Source organism: Ascaphus truei, chromosome 1 (genome assembly GCF_040206685.1).
Source record: "Ascaphus truei isolate aAscTru1 chromosome 1, aAscTru1.hap1, whole genome shotgun sequence".
Taxonomy (NCBI): Eukaryota; Metazoa; Chordata; class Amphibia; order Anura; family Ascaphidae; genus Ascaphus; species Ascaphus truei.
Genome location: NC_134483.1, coordinates 430,523,911 through 430,549,703, shown reverse-complemented (window position 1 = coordinate 430,549,703; position 25,793 = coordinate 430,523,911). Strand labels below are relative to the sequence as shown.

At 38.5% G+C, this 25,793-nt stretch overlaps 1 protein-coding gene across 3 annotated transcripts in view; it reads left to right on the top strand.

Moving 5' to 3' along the window:
- The first annotated feature begins 247 nt into the window (after window positions 1-247).
- The window catches only part of PCDH10 (protocadherin 10), a 172,254-nt gene continuing 146,708 nt past the window's right edge, over window positions 248-25,793 (top strand). Inside the window, exons 1-4 of one of the 3 annotated variants that reach the window (XM_075615303.1) lie at window positions 248-3,328; window positions 4,757-4,815; window positions 5,365-5,459; window positions 16,239-16,589. In XM_075615303.1, the coding sequence (XP_075471418.1) occupies window positions 839-3,328; window positions 4,757-4,815; window positions 5,365-5,459; window positions 16,239-16,589 (2,995 nt within the window). In that variant the 5' untranslated portion in view covers window positions 248-838. Of the gene's footprint in view, window positions 3,329-4,756; window positions 4,816-5,364; window positions 5,472-16,238; window positions 16,590-25,793 lie in introns of all 3 variants that reach the window. The other 2 variants (XM_075615294.1, XM_075615313.1) reach the window with 2 other exon arrangements.

Below are 25,793 nucleotides of genomic sequence, written 5' to 3'. Positions count from 1 at the left end.
TATCCCCTGAGAGGCTGGTGGTGATGTCAACAACTGGAGACAGACCACGGTCAGCGGATTAAAGATAGAGAAGGTTACTCTTCCCTTCTCTGTGTCTGCCTTTTGCATCCCTTTCCTTGCTCCCCCACCCCCTCCTCTTAGTGACGGTGGGACGCTAATAGAGTGACGTCTCTGAGCTGCCCAGCCCCTATGGGCGTAGCTGACTACCTATTGGTTGGCAGGAGGAGGGCGCTGCGCAAAAACAGATAAGCTGAGAGCTCGGAGCTCAGACACTGCCAGCAGAGATCACAGGAGCTGGAGTAGGACAGGGGGGGAGCCAAATAAATAATCAATGTACAAAAAAAAAAAGTACAAATAGAGAGAAGCATCAGAATGGAATTTGTGGACTTTGGAGACACCGGGAAATAAAGTAAAAGATAAATGAGCCATTGAAGCTTTTTCTTCTTACAATTGCAAAGCAGTGCATTTTTAAACAATCTTGATGCTTATCAATAATTAACATCTGTGAATCTGTACCAGAAAAACTATGTGCAGTGGATCTAATACGCTGTTTGACTTGGAAGGGGACATGACAATCTTAGAAAAATAACACAGGACTATATTACTTGGAATTTGTCGTTTACAAAGGACAGCGGAATAAAAGGGAATTGTATATCACTTGGTGGCTGCAAAGAATCCTGATGAGGGAATGCCTGTCTTCATTTGCTTTAGTGTGAGTCAGTGACGGAGAGCTCCAAGGGGGAGGAATAAAATAAGTGCAATTTTTTACAGATATATTTTTTATTTTCGACTCTTTTTTTTTTTTTTTTACCTTGTTACCTATTTTCTCTTTTTGGAGATGATTGTGTTATTTTTACTGGTCTGCGTTGTGGATGGTGCGCTTTCCCAGCTTCGATACACAGTGCAGGAGGAAAGGGATCATGGCACTTTCGTGGGGAATATCGCTGAGGATTTGGGGCTGGACATTACAAAACTTTCCAGCCGCAGGTTTCAAACTGCGCCTAACTCAAGGACCCCTTACCTGGAACTCAACCTGGAGAATGGAGTGCTGTACGTGAACGAGAAGATAGACAGGGAGCAGATCTGCAAGCAGATCCCGTCCTGTCTGCTGCACCTCGAGGTCTTCTTGGAGAACCCTCTGGAGTTTTTCCGAGTGGAGATCGAGGTGTTGGACATCAACGATAACCCTCCGGCTTTCCCTGAGCCAGACATCATGGTGGAAATCTCAGAGAGCGCCACCCCTGGTACCCGGTTCCCACTGGAGAGCGCCTACGACCAGGATGTGGGCACCAACTCTCTTCGCTCCTACGAGATCACCCCCAACAGCTACTTCCACCTGGACGTGCAGACCCAAGGGGATGGCAACAAGTTCGCCGAGCTGGTGCTCGAGAAGCCGCTGGACAGGGAGCAGCAAGCCCTTCACAGGTATGTCCTGACTGCTGTGGATGGGGGAATGCCCCAAAGGACGGGCACTGCTCTGCTTTCCATCAAGGTGTTGGACTCCAATGACAATGTGCCTGTTTTTGATCAGACAGTCTACTCCGTTTCTCTACAGGAAAACTCCCTCCCCGGAACCCTTGTGATTCAGCTCAATGCCACCGACCAAGATGAAGGTCAAAACGGGGAGGTGGTGTATTCCTTTAGCAGTCACATCTCTCCCCGTGCCCGGGAGATCTTCGGTATGGACCCTCGTACAGGTCGCATCGAGATTAGCGGTGACCTGGACTACGAGGAAAACAGCATGTACCAGGTATATGTCCAGGCGAAAGATATGGGGCCAAACGCCGTCCCTGCTCACTGCAAGGTTTTGGTAAAGGTGCTGGACCTCAATGACAACCCACCAGAGATCAGCTTCAGCACAGTAAAGGATGCCGTGAGTGAGGGAGCCTCCCCGGGAACAGTGGTGGCGCTTTTCAGTGTCATAGACAGGGACTCAGAAGAGAACGGGCAGATACATTGCGAAATCCTGGAAGATGTGCCATTCCGCCTGAAGTCCTCCTTCAAGAACTACTACACTGTTGTGACAGACGGAACGTTGGACCGGGAGGTAGCCACATCATACACAGTCACAGTGCTGGCCCGGGACAAGGGCTCCCCGCCCCTCAGCTCCACCAAGTCTATACAGGTGCAGGTGGCCGACATGAATGATAACTCTCCCCGCTTCAGCCAGGCGATTTACAATGTGTATGTGACTGAGAATAACGTACCCGGGGCTTACATCTCTGCCGTGAGCGCCACAGACAAGGATGAAGAAGAAAACGCCAATGTCTTCTACTCCATCCTGGAGTGTGACATCCAGGGCATGTCAGTCTTCACATATGTGTCCATCAACTCAGAAAACGGCTACCTCTACGCCCTACGCACATTTGATTATGAGCAGCTCAAGGACTTCAGTTTCATGGTTGAGGCCAGGGACGGGGGCACCCCACCTCTGGCCAGCAATGCCAGCGTGAATATTATCATTGTTGATCAGAATGACAACGCTCCCTCGATCGTATCTCCCCAAGGCAGCAACGGGACGGCAAAGGAGCTTCTTCCCAGGTCGGCCGAGCCAGGCTACCTCCTGACCCGCGTTGTAGCAGTGGACTTGGACGAAAGCGAAAATGCCCGGCTGACTTATAGTATTTTAAGGGGCAATGAGATGAGCCTGTTCCGCATGGACTGGAGAACCGGGGAGCTGAGGACAGCCCGCAAGGTGCCCAGCAAAAGGGACCCACACAGACCGTTTGAGTTAGTGGTGGAGGTGAGGGACCACGGACAGCCCCCGCTGTCCTCTACTTCCCTTATTCAGGTTCAAATCGTGGATAACTCAGTAGAGAGGCGGGGAGGAGATAAGCGCACCATCGACACTGCTCTGGATCTCACTCTCATCCTCATCATCGCCCTTGGCTCCGTCTCCTTTATCTTCCTACTGGCCATGATAGTGCTGGCCATCAGGTGCCAGAAGGAAAAGAAGCTAAACATCTACAGCTGCCTCGCCAGCGACTGCTGCATGTGTTGCTGTTCCTGCTGTAGCAGGCACGCCAGGGCTCGCAAGAAAAAGCTCAGCAAGTCGGACATTATGTTGGTGCAAAGTTCCAATGTGGCCAGCGCTACCCAGGTGCCCCTTGAGGAATCTGGTAGTTTCGGATCTCATCATCACAATCAGAATTACTGCTACCAGGTCTGTCTGACTCCTGAGTCTGCCAAGACTGACCTTATGTTTCTCAAGCCCTGCAGCCCATCTAGGAGCACGGACACTGAGCACAATCCTTGTGGGGCCATAGTGACAGGGTACACTGACCAACAGCCAGACATCATTTCCAATGGCAGTATTTTGTCCAGTGAGGTAAGGCAGACCCAGTCTGATCAGGGATGAGCCACTTGTCTATTTATGTCACGTACATTGCTATTGCACTGATTTTTTTTTCAGCTAAGCTGTTTTTTTTAAATACGTTAACGTTTTAAAGTTATTTCCTCTTGTAACCAGATGTTACTGATCCTTTGTTATCTGCAAATCCCTTTTCCACGCTTATTTACCCAGTCCAAAGACGCTAGATCTCCTTGCACTGTTGCATCCTTTGGTTTCCTGTCTACTTTCTAGTCAATATCATCCTATTGCAGTCTTTTTTTTTCATTGCCCTTTTCCATATTTTACCTTTTTTAGTAATCTATGTTCTTCTTCTTTATCCCCATCTTCCTGTAATACAGTATATGAATTGCGTTATGTATTATGCACAAGTAATATATTTGAATGCTATTGTGCATTCCAATCTAATACAACAGTGTGTATAGAAAGTGCCAGCCATTTAACGATGTATGGTTGTGAAGTTGTACATTATTTTGTTTTATATTGGTTTGTCTTAATACTGGACATTAGAATTCTATTAGAAATCTGTTGCAGCCAACAGCTCACACCGTTTGAATTTGAATGAAGTCTGCTACAGATAATTTACAATACAGTGTTCCAAGGTGTACCTTCATTTACTTTACCCATGGATGTCTTGCATTAGTCAATTTTGTTTTATATTTTTGTAGATTTGTTGGTCAAATTATTATATTGTCCTTTTGGTGTCAAAATGTATCATCCATATTTATTTACAAGTAGTATGTGCAAATAATTGATTATTAGTCGACAAAATTCGATTTTGGAAGCTTTCCATAGCATTATATAGTGACGTTTTGCATTAATATGTAATGACTGTAGCCTGTCTAGTCTTTTCATGTAAAGTAAAATGGAGAAACCGAAAAACATTAATTATCTTGTTTATGTTATGTAAGCCTATATTTCAACCTTTTTCTCAAAGTTACTCCTGTGATGCAATCTTAATTTAAGATCTATTGTATAAAATAAACAAGCTGTGCACAGTGTATTTTCCCCTTTGATACAGGAACCTTTTATCTTTCACAATAATTGGTATTCATACACAGAATCTTGTACAGTATGTCTGATCTGTTTTAAACCCCACCCATTTTTTCTGAGTGCCTTTATAAGGGTATGTATCTTTTAGCTATACTGGGATCAACACATGTCATCATACCTTATATACTGGTGTGTGTATTCTACCCTTTCATATGTGTTTATTTTATCCCACATTTTATGGTACACAGAACAGTGAAAAAAAGCAACTTTCAATCCCCTTTTATACTTATGAACTGCTAGTGCCCTTTAAGTCTCTATATCCACTTTTAATCAAACAGCCCAGTAGCTCTAAGCTGTTTGATGTTGCTTGCATTGACATTTGAAGTCCAATTGTGTTTCATTTATTTTTTCTAGAACAAACACCAACGCACTGAGCTCAGTTATCTAGTTGACAGACCTCGACGGGTAAACAGGTATGAACTCCTTTTGGACTTTTTGTTTTCAACCTATCTCCAAATTTATGTCAGTTCCTACAGAAGTCATATTTGTGAATCTGGTAATCACCTTAGATACTTACAGTTTAAGAACACAGGAATTCCAAATAACATTAATCATTGTAAAACTTGGCAAAAATATTGTGGAAGAAACATTTATGTGCTGTTCTGTATAACCTTTTTGGTATATACCGTTCATATATAATGATAATCAAATAAGCTACATTCAAGATAATGACAAAAACAACACCAGCATTAGTATTAAAAATAATAATACCAATAATGTAACTCAGATATATCATTTTAAGTGAGCTATGTTGATGGGCTCAATGTACCCTCCAAATTATTGAGATTGTTAGTTTAATTCTGGCTACATATAAAAATTAAAAAAGAACAATCAGTAGCATTAATGTATAGAGATTTTATTTTCTAGTGCAGCACCTTGTGTGTCCATATGATGGCAGAAGAATATTTTATAAGTCTTCCCTCCTTATGTGTATCTCAATATTCTGATCTTTCTGTTTCCAGTTCTGCATTCCAGGAAGCAGACATAGTAAGCTCTAAGGACAGTGGTCACGGAGACAGTGAGCAAGGAGACAGTGATCATGACGCCACTAATCGAGGTCAGTCCTCTGGTAAGTCTGATGAAAACAGAATCTGAAAATTGAATCTTTTAACACTTTCTTACCTTCAAAATATAGTTCTTCTTTGTTTGTGGATTCTAAAAGTTGATCTTCTAAAAATTGAGAACCTCTTAAGCAAAATTAAAAAGTTTAATATAGAAAAGTATCTAATGATTAGAATCATGTTTGTCATGAAAAATAGAAATGTGAAAATATGAAAAACATTGTGAATCTGCAAATTAGCAGTATGTGTGCATGCATGTATGTATGTATGTATGTATGTATGTGTAGTCATCATAAATATATTCATCTAGTTGACACAAATATTTAAGTTTTTAAAACGGCATAAACAATTCAACGTGCAAGTTATTAAATGTAAATATTGCATAACATTTAATGGGTAGTTTATTGATGTTCTTCCTGCTTTTCCAAATTTAATTTATCATAAATATAATAACTTTATGACTAGATTTATTATTCAGTAACAATCAATGAACAATTAAAAAATAATATATATATAAATATATATATATATATATATATATATATATATATATATATATATATATATATATATATATATATATATATATATATATATATATATATACACACACATACATACACAGTATACATACTATAGTGTATATATAACAGTATATACATGCATATATTTCTACTTATCAGAAGGCATATCTAAAGTCAGTCAAAAACAACCAACAGGGCACAGAATAATTAGTGAACTTGTCTTAAACAACAATTCAACAGTTCTTTAAACTTGAATGTAGTCCAGGATTAGTGCTTAATGCGGTTTGTCGCAGGCTCTTGAATACATTTCATAATGGAGGCCAGTAACTATAGAAATTAATTCTCCAGATGTCTCCATGCTCTTCATCCATTTCCAGTGAGTGCAATGATATAAACATTATTATCCTAGCCATTGCCAGGCAATAGGCAGAATTTGCAGAAGCAGACGTTGCTCAAGATATGAGAGGCTTCTGTCTTGGCCTCTGGCTTGCCTACATTTTGCTGCATTGTGTGCTCCAGCTATGGGAAACCCTTTGAATAGAAAAGTCTATACTCAAGGGTCCCTTTCTATTTCTACAAGTCATTAATATGCAGACCTAATGAGAGTTCAGAAGAGCCAAGAATCCCTGGAGGTCGTTGCTCCTTGTGGGACTTCATGCTAAAGTGAACAGAGCGTCTATTTAGTGTCTGGGAACCTGCACACTAACTAGGACTTGCCAGAAGTTTACATTCGAGCACAGAGATCCCTTTATTTTCCCCTATATGTGGGGCTCTGATTTATTATTGTCTTGTCTTAAAGGAGTCTGTCTCAACCTATTTTATTATAAAACGATTGATCTAATGTAAGCGTTTGAGGTTACCAGCAGACAGTAGCAGCATCTTGTTATTTTCACAGTTTTTAATTTAAATGCCCCTATTTGCATGAGGTTTTAAGGTTAGTATATCAGTATAATGGTTTGTAATTATAAAGCACAGAATACTTAATTAACATCTGCTGTTTTTGTTAGACAACATGCAAATAATATATGCCCATGCAGTAAAGAAACTAACATTATATCTATGTTAATATGATGCCCAGCTGCAATAGTAGGCAAATTCCCAGACTGTTATTCTTAAATAGGGATTCGTACAAATGATATTGTTTTGCCAACAGATGCAAGAGGAGAAACTCTTTGAGCATCTATGTAGAAAACTAACCACACACAAAACAGTCAATAATCTCATTCATATATATATATAAAATAGAGAGACAGTTGGCACATTGTTAACTATCCTATATGAACATACAAAATGGATATTTACCAGACGTTGATCCAGGAAATAAAGACAGCACACATCAAGGTTGGTACAAAAAACTATAGGCACATCCCTGAGGAAGGTCACGTTCCGTTGGCCGAAACGTTGGATGCAGTGCCTTGTACTATTTATGTGAATATAGTTTTTTATACCAACCTTGCTGTGTGCTGTCTCTGTTTCCCGGATCAACGTCTGGTAAATATCCGTTATATATATATATATATATATAATCGGTGTAGACAATGTTAACACAACCACCAGAAAGGTAAGGATAAGGTTTTTCTGTTAAATATAGAGGTTATCAACTAAAGAGAAAGTCATGTTTAATAGGTTACATGGAGGTGACTGTCATCTTAAAAATATTTAAAAAAATGTGTAACTATATTTACATATTTTTTGCAAATTTAACTTCTCTATGGTAAACATGTGCATTTTTTCTAAATCTTTGTCTAATTAGGTGATAAACTGTAAGTGCCAATAGCTACTGTACAGTTAAATGTATTTTTGCTTTTTTAGCCAAACAGATAAAATTATGTTGCTGACCTACTTGAATCTAGTGTTACCAAAAAAAGCAAAACTTCAATTTTTCACAAAATACAAATAAGTAAAACAGTTACTATAAAGGTGTTTGCCCTTTTCTAAGGAAGCCAATTACAGGTACAAGTTTTCACCCCTTTGTGGGATGGACCTTTAAAGCTTGCTCAATGTGATAAAAAAAAACTATAAATATCAACAGACAAACCCCCCCCCCCCCCCATTGATTTGAGTTATTTATTTTTACATTTCATAAATGTTGGTATTTTTTATGCTCCAATGGAACTTTGATTAATGATCCTGTGTTTCTTTAATAATGGACCTTAGTTACAGTATTCTCAATGCCTGCATTTTAAAACATCAGTCACACAACCATGTGTTGTTTTTCAAAATCCATTACCAAAAAGTACACTTTGTCAAAATAAGACAACATATGTTTGACATAAATGGAGATCTGGGTGTTTTTCTTTGTAAACATCATTTGGTTAGCAAAGTTAATATGTTTAAGTGCTGTTTTGGAGGTTTTGTTTACATTAGATAGTGGTAACCTTTTGGTTACTAGAGAGTCGTTCCATATGCTGCTGGATTTCTTGATGGATTGTGGGTAAATAATGATTATGACAATTTGTTGAAAATCCATGAAGCAATAAAATGCACATTTTCTCCACATTTGCTAAGGAAAAGGTGTCACAGATTCTGGTTTGTTTCAATGACCACATATTAATTTTATTAAGCATTTTGTCGGACCCTTCTAAGAAACAAAACGTGTTTGACATGTTCTACCAGTCAAGAATTAGGGATGGACATTTTTTTAAAAACTACTAGTCCTTATTCATAGGGGGTTGTCGATTTCACTAACATCTTACTGTTTTTACCACCTGCTTAAGGGAATTATATTGTGAGATATTTCACTCCTGGATTTTCTAGAAGGCAATGATATGTGTTTGCACTTCAGATGTACATCTGTATAAAAATCATGTACTTTATCATTGATCTCAGATAATTTGCTCTTCTTGGCAATTTTACGCTCGATTTAGAAAGTGGACATTCATTTATAACTTAACTCTACCTGTAATCTCTCAATTTTTCTGGCCACTGGTTTAGATCTATAGTTTAATGTATTCAATGTTGCAGTGGGTTATTGAACATCATGGTGGGTGATTTTAAATCAGACATGCTTTTGAGATCCAGAGTATTCATGGCATCTAGGATTTAGAAACACTAGGACTGGCCTGTAGGTGTCTTTCTGGATTTAGTAACAATGTCTTCTGTGAATAAAACAGTGTGTAAATATTAAAATAGCAATACAATTGACTTAGAACTATGTGGACATATATACTTGTATGCTGTTCTCAACCATTGTAATTTGGTTTTACCACAAAGAGCTTCATGCCGCACAAATGCATATATATATATATATATATATATATATATATATATATATATATATATATATATATATATATAAATAATTTGTGCTGCATGAAGCTCTTTGTGGTAAAACCAAATTACAATGGTAATTAATGGTATATATATATATATATATATATATATATATATATATATATATATATATATATATCATCATCACATTTTAAGTTATGGTAGGTGGAAAAGGCAACAAGAAACTAGGTGATAATGGTGAAAGGCAGGGTTTCAGACCTGTCTAAGACATGTGAATATGCTAACAAGATATATATATATATATATATATATATATATATATATATATATATATATATATATACATACATACATACATACATACATACATACATACATACATACATACATACATATATATATATATATATATATATATATATATATATAAACCAATTAACCAATCTGATTAACCAATCTGTAGAAGATAGTCTTCATGTGTGCAGTAGCATTCTATGATTATATTAAAATATATCAATGGTACCGTGCAAACCAAACGTCATTTTTCCTTAGTCACTGATGGCAAAGTTTTCTTATTGTTACTGATAGCTTCCACATCAGCAAACAGGAAAACATTCTCAAAATAATAATTTGGGAAATTAATGTTAAAGAAAACACAATGGTTACCCTATACATGTCCATGGTTATTTCATTTTACTTCTATACTTGTTGCATATTGGTGTTTGTCTAACTAATGATTCCACATAAGGGTGCAATGAAATAAGAACAAAGTAAAGGCGATTGCCTCATAACACATTTTTTAATTGTTGATGATCTGCCAAGTGTGCTCAATAAAATGTCATCATACAAGCTAACAGATGCATGGTCTCAAACTGTGTGGTGAATAAAGTTATGTAAGTAGTAAGTACCAAGTTTGCTTTGTATTACATCAATATCCTAACTGCAGGATGTTTTGTGTTCTGGGAATGTATTTTGTAGTATTTATTTAAATATTCACAATGTGGGGATAATAATAAAGTAAAAACATATCAGTTGGATTTTTCTTACCAGGAGTCTAAACTGTACGATCCGTTAATCAAATTCAAAACACATTTTCTCACATCACTTGTGAAATAATATTGATGTCATACTCACAGAGACTCACACACCCACCATACTCATACACAGTTTCCCTTTTAGCTTCTTCCTACAGAGATCCAGAGAGTGCAGTGAGGCATTGTTAATAAAATGTGATTTGTATTAATTTTCCAACAGAAAAGCTAACATTTTAATTGCATTTTCTGACATTAATCAGGGAATTTAAATAGTCTCCATAGTACGAATCCACAACTCATCTTCTTGGGTTTAACGACTCAATGTATGTAAAATGCACCTTACATTCTGCCTCAATCCAACCTACTTTTCCCACCCTCCTCTTACATGCATAATTAGACCCTTTGCCCTTCTCCCAGGGAGAGGGAACAATGTCACATGAATAGATGTCAGGACTTGCATACTGAGCTATTCATCAGTAGTTGATTTAAAATCTGCAATTTATTTTAAAGACCTCTTCTTCCCTAGCATTTTTTACATCCATTAAAACAGTGCCAGTTGGCCATAATAATGGAACAGTTTGTTTGCTGTTTTTAAACGGGTTCTACAGTTTTTGATCTTCACCTTAGATAAAATATATAACTCAACATTTTTCTGATACCTTTTCCCAATAATGAATCTTGATTTGTTTCGTGTAGGGACACGTTTAATGTTAACAAACCTTTGAAATTCATAGCATAATCAATCATGTGGCAAAAGAAAGGTTTTTAAAAAAAAACTCATTCCAATTATTTAATACCTTCCCTTCTCATTATTTGTATTTTCACGAGGGAATATAAAAGATTGAACTTGTCGGTTTCTGTATGAAACTCTTTATGGTTCTTGCATACTTCCCATCTCTGATTCTTTAATCCCAGCTGCAGTTCACGTCTGCATTCTTCAACAGCTCACTGATCAGTAATTTATTTCCAGACTTCTGCATACTTATTATCAATGGAAGGTTAGAATTCAAGGCAAAGTTACTATGTGGTACATTGGTTAATTTAAAATAAAAGTCATTACAAAGTGAGATTAATCTGTAATAAAAGCCCTACTCTTTGGTGCCCTTTATCACATGTTGATAATTCTGCTGGGCTCCTTTTTACTTTTACAAAGTGCATTTATGGCATTGAGATGACACAGGACAGTTAACAATATTAATCTAATGAAAACACATTGCTCTTGTTGAATGCTAAACAGATATAATGTATTCGGTATAATACATGTTAAAGATAAAGCTACTCAGTCAGAGAGACTCTTCTAAATTTGTTTTACACTTCATAAAGAGCTTGAACATTTCATGTAGGCACACATACAGTATACATTGTTGGGGATTAGTGTATTGATGCTCCTTACTCATTGTGTTATATTTCCTTGCATTGTGGCTTCTATAATGTTTGTCATGCATCAAGTACACAGTCTGTAATATATATATATATATATATATATATATATATATATATATATATATATATATATATATATATATATATATATATATATATATGTGTGTGTGTGTGTGTGTGTTTTAAGTTATGGTGGGTGAAAAGGCAACAAGAAACCTCCACCGTATTGCTTATAGAAAATAAAAAGATCACTTGTGAGCACATTCACATGTTGTAGGCAGGTATGCAACCCTGCCTTTCACCATTATCCCAAGCATACAGCAGCAAGGGATTCTGGGAAATGACATGCATAGGTGACACATTGTGTACTCATTTGCATGTAATTTCCCAGAATCCCTTGCTGCAGTAAGCACTGTATGCTGGGGATAATGGTGAAAGGCAGGGTTGCAGACCTGACTAGGATATGTGAATGTGCTCACAAGTGATCTTTTTATTTGCTATATGCAATACGGTGGAGGTTTCTTGTTTATTTTTTCACCTACCATAACTTAAAATGTGGACCTACAGTCCTGAAAATACAAAGCCAGCAGAACAATCAACTTCACACTGATTATGCCATTAAGGTTGATACATGTCTGTGAATGGTTTCTCTGGCTTTGCATCTGATTCCCATGCTGTGCTTTAAAGCTGTGTTAACAGCGAGCATTAGCTTATATGGGATCCATGTAATAATGGTTTTTCAGACAAAAGGTGACACATTCTGTGCTCATTTGCATGTAATTTTCCAGAATTCCTTGCTGAAGTGGAAGCACGGAATGCTGGGGATAATGGTGAAAAGCAGGGTCGTTGACCTGCCTAAGACACGTGAATGTGCTCACAAGTGATCTTTTTATTACGAGAGAGAGAAACAGGCACACCTATATGCAAAAAAAGTGAAATTTATTGACTCAACATCTGGTTCCCCACTGGGACCTTTTTCTGTATATTTTTAGACAGTATGCACCCTTCCTTTACCCTTATTTTTTATTTTGTTTTGTGTGTGCCCTGTTGCTGACTTGATATATATATATATATATATATATATATATATATATATATATATATATATATATATATATATATATATACCCACCCACAGTGTGTACTGTACATCAGTTACAAAACTGTAGATGTCTGCCCTTTGAAGTGGAGAATGTCTAGAGCAGTGATTCTCAACCAGGGCTCCGCGGAATCCTGGGGCTCCGCCCGCACTCACTGCAGCCCCTGGCTCCCCTCCTCCCTCCACCTCCCTCCTAGGAGCACGCTCTAGCAGTCTGGGCACTTCCTGTGCCTGCTGCTATAGAGCACCTACTGCCTGAGGTAGGTATATGGGATGGGAGAGGGGGAACGTGGCTTTTGAGCTACTGGAGTAGGGGGAGAAGAGAGGGTGAACCGTCAGCTGCTGCAAACTTTCCTTGTGAGCTATGGGAAGAGGGGTTGGGGTGGGGGAGGAGGTGAGGCTGCTGCTGCTTCTGCAAACATTGCTTGCGTGTGTGAATGAGTGAGTGTGTGAGAGTGTGTGAGAGAGATTGTTTGAGAGAGAGTGTGTGTGTGTGTGTGAGAGTGTGTGAGAGAGAGGGGAGGGAGAGAAAGAGGAGAGAGAAGGATAGGGACAGCAGAGAGAAGGAGGGAGAGAGGAGAGAGAAGGAGGGAGAGAGGAGAGAGAAGGAGGGAGAAGGAGAGAGTGTGAGAGAGAGAGTGAGCGTGTGAGAGAGAGAGAGGAGGAGAGAGAAAGAGGGAGAGGAGAGAAAAGGAGACGGAGAAGGAGAGAGAGAAGGAGGGAGAGAGAGGAGATAGAATGAGTGTGAGAGAGTGTGACAATGAATGAGAGAGAGAGGAGAGAGAAGGAGGGAGCGAGAGAGGAGAGAGATGAGGGAGAGACAAGGAGTCAGAAGAAGGGAGAGAGAGAGGAGAGAAGGGAGGAGAGAGAGAGAAGGAGGGAGAGTGAAGGAGGGAAAGAGGAGAGAGAAGGAGGGAGAGGGGGGAGGGAGAGGGGAGGAGGAGGAGGAGAGAGAGATCATAGATCCATGGGGGGATGTGAGGGGGGTGTGATGTGAGAGGCAAGGGGGTTGATGTAAGGGGGAGGTTATGTGAGATGCAGGGGGTGTGTGATGTGAGGGGGTGTGATGTTAGATACAGGGGGGTTGTGATGTGAGATGCAGGTGGGGTGATGTGAGATGCAGGGAGGGGTGTGATGTGAGAGGCAGGGTTTTGATGTGAGAGGCGGGGGGGAGTGTTGTGAGATGCAGGGGGTGTGATGTGAGATGCAAGGGAGGGTGGGTGATGTTTAAACCAAAATCATTACAAAATATATACACATGGTTTATTCAAAATTATTATTTATTACCCCTACTGCTTTACACATCTATTTTGTGATTTACCCCTGTCGAACATGTGTTATCCAAATAGGGGTTCCCCAAGATTTTACGAAATACTTAAAAGGGTTCCTCTAAACAAAAAAGGTTGTGAATCACTGGTCTAGGGTCACTTATCAAAGTCTCCTGGCAGCAAGATTGAGGCTATATAGGGGGGAAATCAATTAGATTTGATATGGTGCTGTTTTTCATAGTTCCTAAAATGATCGGGTATCCTTAGTAAATCTGATGCTGTTTATACATTACTATAAATAACATTGAAAACATTTTTATTTTGCTATTAATGTTTACACAAAAAATGTGCAATCTGGAAATAATTATACATACAATTCAGTGTATGTAATCTGATAGAAATGTATCAGGACATTTTCAGTTAAAGTGCCAAGCCATAAACAGTCAATTGAGGTGTGATGTGTCATTTGAAATCTTAATAGCTTTAAAGGACATGGAAAAAAATTGAGTGTAGTTGGTAAGGACAAGTACGGTATTTGCAGAAAGAGAGCTAAGGCGTTTGTCAATAGTATCAGGATCAGCATCTCATCTTACTTGAGCTACCTGAATTCAACTCATCACTGTCATTTGCAACAAGATTTTGTCTAATCACAATAAACATTAAATATACTACAGTGGAGTACTAAACAGTGTACATTTTATAAATTTCCTTGCTATATATATCAGTTTACAACAGTGGTTTAGGTTTGTATGCATTGCTTTTGTTTTTAGTTTTGTTTTATATAATTACAATGCCATGTGTCCTATTGAACCCCGGTGCTTTTATGCAGAAAGATGAACAGTTATGAGTCAAAGGAAAATAGACAAGGTAATACAAATATCATATATAGATCAACAGGTTTTATCTTGTGCTGTATGAAACATAAACAAAACCTGCTGTCAATAAAATGTCAACCGTATTGATATTATTGATTTTACTTTAGTTGTATTCTATTTAAACTAATGCCACCAAGTGAAAGGAGATATCTGTTCCTTTATGGCACAGACATAATGTGGTATGAAATCAGACTCAATGCCTGTGGGTTGCAAGTCATACCACTACTAGATACTGACAATTAGTGAGGCATATGCTAAGTATGATTGAGAATAACCATACAAGTATAAAAACATGTATGATGCGAATCTTTCTTCAGGCAGTGTGACCGGTTACACTTTACCATATCCGTTTTAGATAATAGCATATTATCCATGCCCAATTAAAAAAATATATACATTGGAAGGACATTGAAGGGCATTTCTGTGGTAGAACATTCCTTTCAACGTCTATGGCCAAGTGAGATATTCCAGTGGTGTACCAAATCACAAAGTTGCTAGATATATTCTGCAAATTACTCTGTTCCACACACAAAGAGCCAGATTTACTAAATATATAGTGCTAAACCCCACATCACCATATGAACCATTTAACTGAAAATCTGGGCTTAGACACTCTAGTACTTTTTTAATAGAAACCATCAAAAAATGTAGCTACACCCACCCATAATTCTATAGTTAATGATTATTTTACATAGCATTATCATTATATAATTTGTAGTAAAGATAACAAACAAAGTACAAAATCCCCTGTTGTAAAAAGATGATCACCTGTGCTTAGAATTTTTAGGTTAATTTAAAGCAATTTTTATGCAATTGATTCATCAATGTAAATCAGCGTATTGTAGTAATAAAATGATCATTATCATTGCTTTGGTAAAGTTGCTGTTTAGGGGCTGAACATTAGTCTACATGAGACTGTTTGGCAAACTGATTTATATTTAAAAGTAGATAGAGGTGTGTACCGTGTTATCCCATAAAATAGACCTCTAGTAATCTTACATGTATCATATCTATATTTCTTCTGTCCAGTCTATTTAAATGTAGATGTCCATTATGCTAAGGAAAGATATCCACCATACTATATATCTAATTAAACGATGAAAGGTGTCTGATTTATTCACTTGTGATTATACAAAGCTCTATGTAAATAATGGGAGTCCCTTTTATCTTTATTAATTTACAATTAATCCTGATGCAACACGCATGTGAGTATAACGAATCATTGTAAATAATGACACCTACATACTGTACTCTGCACTTGCACTCCCCATGCCCAGACCCAGCATTGCGTGTAGTGACCCGGGCCGGGACCGCAGCTGCTCTTGCCCTCTCTTGAATGCATCTTCTCCTCTCTGCAGGCAACGATCTCTTTTCCAACTGCACGGAAGAGTGCAAAGCCCTGGGCCATTCGGACCGCTGCTGGATGCCTTCCTTTGTACCCTCCGCTGATGGCCGACAGGCGGCTGATTACCGCAGCAACCTTCATGTGCCCGGTATGGATTCGGTACCGGACACAGAGGTGTTTGAAGCGCCAGAGGTGCAGCCCGGAGGGGAGAGATCATTTTCCACCTTCGGCAAGGAGAAGGCATTGCAAGGGCTGGCAGGAGTTGTGAATGGAAGCGGAGGAGGAGGAGGAAGCACGCAAGAGAGGAAGGAGCTGGACGGACTGCTATCTGGCACCAGAGCGCCTTACAAGCCCCCGTATCTGAGTAAGTTCTTGGTGCTCCTTGCTGAGATCATACAGTAGGTTCCATCAGCCAACATACTGCACCGACACACTTTATTCGAGCAAATACCCGGTATGTACCTGGCAGATACCTGGAATGCGCCGCTCCTCACCTCTGACAAGCCCCGTTGCATTTGCCTTCCCAGCCTGGGTTCATGCCTGGCTGATGGGTGGCTGATCTGTTAAATGATAATGATTAGGATTTAATAGGCTGCAATGCTTCGCGTGTCTACCAGATGGCATAAATTCATGAATTGTAATGCAGTATATATATATATATACTGTGCAGTATTGCAGCCAGCGGGAATACAATGCTTTAATCCCTGCTTGGAAAATAACTCAATGCACTCGGGCAGAAAACAGTCACAAACCTCAATACACTCGGGTATACCCGAATTCGTGGGACTAGCCAAGCTCGAATAAAGTGTGTCGCCAGTGTAAGAGTAGGTTGTGTTAGTTGGCAAACCCAAATGGGCTGTATACCATTTTTAACAATTTTTAATGATATTAAACTAAACCAATGATCCAAATGCCAATGCCAACCACTTCTGCAAACCCTTTCAACATTGACGTGTTTAAGGGGTGAGTGGGTAATGAGTCTATATTTGCCTCATAGCAGAGGACATTGTCATAAATGTCTACATTCCCTTTTTCAAAGAGGGAAATTCATTCTGCTTCTTATTAATAATAATAATAATAATATTATTATTACCGTATTTCCTCGATTGTAAGACGCCTTCGATTGTAAGACGCACCATCGATTTGGCCATTACACTCGAGGAAAATTACTTTTTCAATTACAATGTTTCAGGAGAGGTCCCATGTCAGCGGAGGATGAAGCGGGCGGCGGCGGAGGCAGGAGAGGTCCCACGTCTGCAGATGGTTGAAGATGGCAGCGGGTGGGTGTGCGGCAGCAGGACAGGTCCAAAGTCTGCAGGTGAATGAAGATAAGAAGACACCAGGCATGCGGTGGGGTGCGGCGGCAGGAGATCATAATAGCAGAAGAGCTGAGCAGGATCAGACCAGCATAGGGGAACAGCTTGGGAGGTGCACACTGTAACCGGAAGTCAGACACCGGTCAACTTCCGGTGTTACAGTGTGCACCTCCAAAGCCGTTCCCCCACGCCGCTCTGCTCCTGCTCAGCTCTCCTGCTATTATGATCTCCTGCTGCCGCACCCCACTGCACACCCGCTGTCTTCTTATCTTCATTCACCTGCAGACTTGGGACCAGTCCTGCTTGCATCACCGCACTCCGCCCGCTGTCCATCTTAAACGATCTGCAGACGTGGGACCTCTCCAACCACCGCCGCACACTTCGTCCTTCGCTGACATGGAACCTCTCCTAAAACATGTTAAAAAAAAATAATACATCGATTCTAAGACGCACTCCGATTTCAGACATGTGAAAATCGAAAAAAAGGTGTGTCTTAGAATTGAGGAAATAGGGTATTATTATTATTATTATTATTATTATTATTATTACTACTACTACTACTACCATGAAACCAACATACATCAAATAGATTATCCCATACTTTTGTTATTTAGATGCAGGAAACATTTCTTTAGTAATAGCATCAACGTGGTATATACACAACTACCAACTGTTTGATATATACTCTTTGGCAGCTTAGCATGCCATTTAAATTGTAGATCATTAAGAAAAGTGCTTAAAAAAAGTTATGGAGCTTGAAAGCAAGGAACACAATCTTATTAAACAGAGGAATATTTAATTCTTTACATAATTGTTAAAAATGTTTAAACTCCTAAAAAAGACAAATACTATTTTCTTAATGAATTCTCTCAATTACTACTTTTTTTAAATTTGAATTGAAATTATTAGTTTCTACGTTACACAACAGTACATCTCCATACTTTCAGTTTTAATGTTCATGGCTACACTGGCTTTTATTTATCATAAAAGCATCATGTTTATGTTAGTTAATTATAGTCAGTAATAAAAGGAAGGTGAATTGCTTCCTTACCTGACTGATAACCAAACGTATGTGCTATCTGAAAGTAGTGTGAGTGGTCAGCCTCATTTAAATAGCGAATAGTCCCATGCTCAAAGTCACATGTTAATTGACTTTTATGACTTTGGGAACTGTAAAAATCATCTATTTGTGTACTGTGTGTACAGAGAATAGACAGTCTGTATAAAAAGGTCATCTGCTACAGCAAACTAGATAATAACATGAGAATCTATCTCTAATTGCAGCTGTGGATTATGTAAGGTTTATTTGTACAGTTCTTCAAATTGGCAAATTGGCACAGTTTTACGTGCAAATGTACTCTGTAATATTTTCCTTTGCTCAAACAATAGTTATTGACTGTTGCTTCGATTTTGTGCTTCCACATACTTGTTGAAACAGTTGTGCACCTGCATAGTAATGTGCATTGTTTGGAGAGGCTATTTAGCAAAAATTCAACACCATTTATAAGCAAGGTGCTTATTTGCTTGGATGATGTTCATTTTATCCAATTTAAGCAATAACGAAATAAAATATTGTATGTCAAAACATGTAGTTGTATATTAAATGGTCTAAGCTGCTTTATATTTTGAAATATAAAGCAATAAAGAACACAATTTGGGTAATCTCAGTAAGGAGCCACCATAATATACTGTAACAAGTGGTTAAGTTAAATTGTATATGCATTCAAGTCGGAGACCCTTCTCTAGCACTTATTTTAAATGATTTGTAGGTGAGGATGCAAAGAACTGTCATTTAAACAAAAATACTACTCTATTTTAATATAACTTGTTATTGGAATATGTCAATCATAAAAATAGCATTTCTGATTCTATTTGGATTATAAATCGCATTGCCATAAAAGGTTGAGTTTTTGGACGCTTTTTTATTATTTCTGGTTTGTAATGCAGGTGAAACCACACATAAAGACGGGGAGATTTCATTATTGATTGTTTTCTGTTTTTATGATTATACTTATATTATTCTCAGAATAATAAACTGAGTTGGTCTGTCATGTGGATTCTCAGGATTACTATATAGTTCTCAATCTGTTGCTGACTCTGTTACCTTGGTTGTAACATTTTGGAAATTGCAAGCTGCCTCCAAAACAATATGCACTTGTTTTTGTGACTAGGTAAATAAAAGTAATCATGTCATAATCATAGTCTGCAGACATATTTCGTATGACCTTATTAAAGGCCTCACTAGCACTGGACTACAGTCAATAACCTTTTTGGAAATCATTCTTAGTAAATGTCTACTGATTAGTTCTCCCTACTGTAGTTACCCACTATTTATTTCACTTGTTGGTAATGGTTTGGCATCACAATCACCAGCAGAGGGACCACAAGGAGATACATTAAAAATAAATAATTTGTAATTTAATAAATATATGATGAGATAAATGATTGTGGGGGTGAAGTAGAATTGTGTTTTATGAAAAATGTGTACTTATAGAACACTACAATTATATGCAAAATCATGGAATGTTCTCTTCTCTTCACTTCTATAAGTATAACTATATACAGCATATACTGTACATCCTGATTGAAATTGAAAAAATGCCATCTGTGTTATTTTGTGCTAAGCATATATTTGTAAACTGGTATAGGAATTCAGAAGAAGATTGATTTGTTTTAATCATATATTTGCAGCCAATTGCTCTTTTTAAGTTGGTTACATGAAAAAAGATAGCAAATACAATGCATCAAAATTGATTCTTTGGATAATCAGTGTCTGCATAAATGACAATACTGTACAAAGTGAATACTGTATACATTGTATATAAGTGATTCTGGAGCAGAAGTCAATTTAATTTTGGTTTTATGATACTGGGCTATATATATATATATATATATATATATATATATATATATATATATATATATATATATATATATATATATATATATAATCAAAAACTGGGCAGATGGCACTCTCATACAACTATAAAGCAGGTGCTTGTCCCATAGATAGAATTAATGTATAGGCTCCTTACCAGGCAAGCCCAGAGTGTGTGTGTGTGTGTGTGTGTGTGTGTGTGTGTGTGTGTGTGTGTGTGTGTGTGTGTGTGTGTGTGTGTGTGTGTGTGTGTGTGTGTGTGTGTGTGTGTGTGTGTGTGTGTCAGAGTGTGTCAGAGTGTGTGTGTGTGTGTGTGTGTGTGTGTGTGTGTGTGTGTGTATACATATATATATATATATACACAAAACCCTTTTTAATTACAATCCTGTATCTATACTGCATCTTTATAGAAAACTGTGCAGTGAGGTGAAACTAACTCACAACACAACATAATCATTTCTCGAGCTGTGGTGTATTCAGCAATACAGGGAGAGGTCTATTTATTAAAGACTACCAGCACAACTGTCCATATTTATCAAGGAAATAGATCCCTTTGTTTTTCTTTGCTAAATCCGGTGCTGTGTTTTGCTCCACTTTTGTCCCAGTTTGGAGCTAGGGACTTTGATAAATAGACCAACAGAGGCATTTAAATGCATAATTCTAATATATCTATTTAGTTATTTGACCAAGCTAGGAGTAAGACTAAAGACTAAAGCCTTAGGAGCCTATGCAGTAAAGGTTCAAAAAAAATATCGCAAGGACATTTAAATCGCCGTTTTTTGGAGCGTTGATATCACGGTATTAGAAAGCCTTCATTTCCTGGCATAGCAAATTTCCCAAAACGAGCGAGTTGCTGCCAACAATAGGATCGACCGTCTGAAAAGGCCTAACCTGGAGATTCATTTCTGCTGCAGAGAGAGCTGCTCAGAGAGAACCGCCTCTTCCAGCGAAAATCTCATCCGAAAATTATGTTTTTTAATATATATTTTATTCCTAGTGTAGATGTGCAGGGGGTCTCCGGAGCCGAACCGTGTTGGTTTGAGGTCCGAGGACCCCCTGCTTCCCGAGATACAGGTCCCTTTATGGGGTGCCGGTATCTCCTATGCATTGGATTCCTGCATCACATGATCGGGACATCTCCTTGCATAGGAGATACGGCACCCCATAATGGGGCCTGTATCCCGGGAAGCAGGGGGTCCCCAGACATTAAACATCTACACTATGAATTAAATGTAGATTTACTAAGCATCAATACACCCTCCCCCGTCCCCCCCATAATGTAAAACCATTATTTATTTTTTAACATACAGGCTTAATACCCCTGGCTTATGGTAGTCCCCGGTGGGCCCGACGGGTGTCTGCAGGCCCCACAGTGCACCAGTGGGGGGTGCCCACAGTGTCTAGGGGTCTCCGGTGTCTGAAGGCCCTTGGGTGATTCCCAAGGCGGTCTGGGGGCCCTCGGGTGGTCCCTGTGGGTCCGTGGGGCCCCCAGTCCTTCCCTGCAGGTGTCCCTCGTGGGTCCGCAGGTGGTACCCGTGGGCATCCTGGGGTCCTTAGGTGATCTCCATAGGTCCCCACAGACCTAGGTACCAACCCTGTATGCCAACAAATAAACATAGCCTACATTTCAATCAAAACACATACAGTACAGTAATGGGAAAAATAACTATTATCCAGATATGGATAATAGATTATTTGCCCATTATTAAACACATTAACCAGCATAAATAAAGTAAATAAATATAGTTCTACTTACCACAGCAATATGATGGATGTCCTCATCACGATACTGCAGGACCCTTTCCTCCGTTGCCAGAAAGCATACATACATAATAAATACAATCTAATGGCCCATAACCCCTCAATCACCTTAGCGGTTAATAACCTCTATAGTCATTAAGGGGTTAACCCACCCTGCCCCGCTACCCACCCAATTAAGTGACACATTAACCTACAAAGCAATTAATTATTTATAAAAAATATGAAACACAACCAAAGCATTAGCCAACACAACACATCATTAATTCAAAACGAAAATCAATCGCCAACATTTTATTTAAATAAAGCAGCAAAATACCAAACAATTACATACACATAATAAACTGACATCGCAAAAATCAACATCAATACAAAGCACGAAATACCCCAAAAATAATGTCTTAATAATGAATTGATCTAATGTGGTATAGATGAATACATTATCAGTCAATGTGGCAAAAAAATACACATCCAATGTCAAAACATGTAAAAAAAATACATTTACAAACATTCAATATATTACTTACCGTTAGAAGCGCTGGCCCTCTGACTCCCGGGGAAACAGGAAGCTCATGTACCGTGAAGGCCTCAAACAGCATCCGATGCCATGAAGATCCGGATCTGGTACCCAAATCTTCTTTCTTCTATCTTTAATCAGATTCTTCTATCTTCATCTGTCATTATTTCTTGATCTTCTTTATCTTCTGTCTTCATCTGTCAATCCATAAAACCCCATGGTAGATCCCAACCAATGTTGTCTCGTCGTCTTCTTGGGCTCAAATGAGGCGTCACGGCCTTAAATAGGGCTTGTGATGTCACATTTGGGCGGGAACTGGTTTAACAGCCATCTGATTGGATGTTAAAACCATGTGAAGACTTTATTCTTTTTAATGATGTCATTTATAGGGAATTATGCCAGCCAATCAGAGTGGCTGTGCTTCATTTCCCTTTATCATGACGTCACTAAGCCGGCATCCCTTTGGATGATGTCACATACTTGACCTAAAATGACTCCGTCAGTATGGCGAGCATATATGATATATAACCAACTGTGCTTATTTTTGTAACAAATATGTATATTATGGATCTCTCTGCATTTACGTATGTTTTTTTGCTGTATACAATAAAATAGTTAGAATTTTATACAACACGGAGCGTGCTCTTTTCTATATAATGTTATACCTATACCCTGCAATAAGGGTGTGAAACTGTTTCTACAAATATTACATCACAATGTGTGCTTTTTATTCATCGTAAAAATATAACACATTGTGAGACATTATTTGGGAAGAAAAGTGTGGACTAGCCCACGGCAGTACCATAGGTCTGCGGGACCTATGGAGACCACCTGAGGACCCCCGCACACCCACGGGTACCACCTGTGAACCCACGGGGGAGACCTGCGGGGAAGAACCGGGGACTCCACAGCTGTGGGGGCCCCGTGGATCCGCAGGGACCACCCGAGGCCACCAGACCCCTGTGGGAACCACCCGAGGGCCCTCAGAAACCTGTGGGGATGACCCAGGGACCCCCAAACACTCGCGGGCCCAGCCATGGACCCTATTGTGGCCCACAGTGATCCACAGGGATGAACTGGAGGTCCACGGTGCCTAGCAGGGACCACCCGTGGAAGCAGTAAGGGTGTACTTAGTTTTTCACACATAGCTTCTCCATTTTGGCTTTATTTTTGTTAAATAAATCAAAACACGGTGTAATATGTCATGTGTTGTTGTTCATCTGAGGTTGTTTTTACCTAATTTTAAGACCTGCTAAGGAACAGATGATTGTTATTATGTCCTGATATGTAAAACCATATAATTCAAAGAGGTTGTACTTTCTTTTTCAGATGAATGTCTATGTTAGTGAAATGTGCAAAAATCAATGTTAGGTAAAATATTACATTTTTATCAAATGAGGAAGAAGCCTGTTTTAAAATTATATGTATATGCACTTGGAGCCTCATGAAGTAGAAAATCAGGATTGTGCGACAGTTACATAGGTTAACACAATAATGAAAGGGAGAAGGACCTGACTGCTTTAAACATACAGATAAGCATACTTATCCATTTACATTCACTTTCTAGCATTCAGACAGTAAAAAAGTGAAATGAATGTACTTGTTTTCTTTTCTATTTTAAAATATACTTAAGCAGGAAATATACATTGAGATATATGTCTAATTTTAAAATATGGTGTTGAGTACATCTCACTTGGGTAATGGTTAATTTGACAAAATCCATATAAAAAACAAATAAAAAGAACTGTAAACTTCCCAGAAAACATCACTATAATTTCTCCCTGCTTACAGAAGAAATAAATCTGACTCTGTGCTTAAGTAACACTCTAAGAAAAAAATGTTCACTTTATTGTCCCTGAAGCTAAGGAATTTGTGGCCCTCTTACTGAAATCCCAGGGTTGGCAATAGATAATTGACAAATCTTTTGCAAGGGGTCAGTGTTTTACCTTATTTATTGATATGGATTATCAATCCAATAAGATACAAAAAAAGTGTTCAAGATGTATATAAATATGTCATTTAACAGTGAACAAAGTGTTTCATGCAATTGAAACATTCCAAAAATGAATAAGCCACCACACGATTGAAGGTTGCCCTAGTAGAAAGTGGTGTACAATTTAGTGGAATTTCATGTTAGAACTGTCTGTTGCACTGTTGTGGATGACCCTTATTATTTTATTTGGCATTCTGTATTTCACCTTTTTAATAAATATGCAGCTCTCCCAATTCTACCACTCTTAAACAAGTATTTGAAAAGATAGCCGTAGTAGAGAGAAGGTAATCTGCTGTATTCTTACACGAGTCAATTGCAAATGAAAACAAAACATGCAGCTCAAATACCACTCTCCACTCTCCACAATGTCTATTTATTAAAGCACCATAGTAAAAGTGGCTGATGTGCTATAGTGGTTGACTACCCTGTAAAATGAATGATTGCTTGCCATGATTGATGGTGCACTTAGAGGAAAAAAAATCTAGAGGGAACGTGGATCACAAGAATAATAATTACAATTTTAATGTGAGAATTTCAGTTTATAAAATGTTCCTGACAAAAATATAAACATAATTTAATATGATAAAATTATAATTGGTTCATACAAACCCCCAAAAATCAAAGGCCTCTCTCTAATTTGGTGCCACCACTGAGGATAACCTTTTGGGTTTCCCTGGAGCTGCTGCCCCCTTACTCTGTCTGACCGAGTGCTTTCACACTGGGCTCGCCCACATGTAGTCTTTTGTCCCAACAACATGTTTGGGTAAAAATACAGTTCTCAGAACTACCTCTCTGAATTAAAGAACCCCAAAATATTCTTTTGTTTCCATTTATGACAACTATGTAGTCTAACCCTCAGCCAGATTTCAATCCAGGTGCAAATATTTTTGTCGAGTCCAATTTGCTTTATTTTGTACACCAATCTCTTTTGGGGCACTGTATAAGAAGTCTTTGAAAAATTCAAGTAGACCACATCAACTGCACTAACCTGGTCTAAATTCCTACTTTTCGCCTCAAAGAAACTAAGGTTAGTTTGGCACAACCTATCCTCCATAAATCCATGCTGATTATTACTAATAGTTTTGTTGTCTATTAGGCATTCCTGA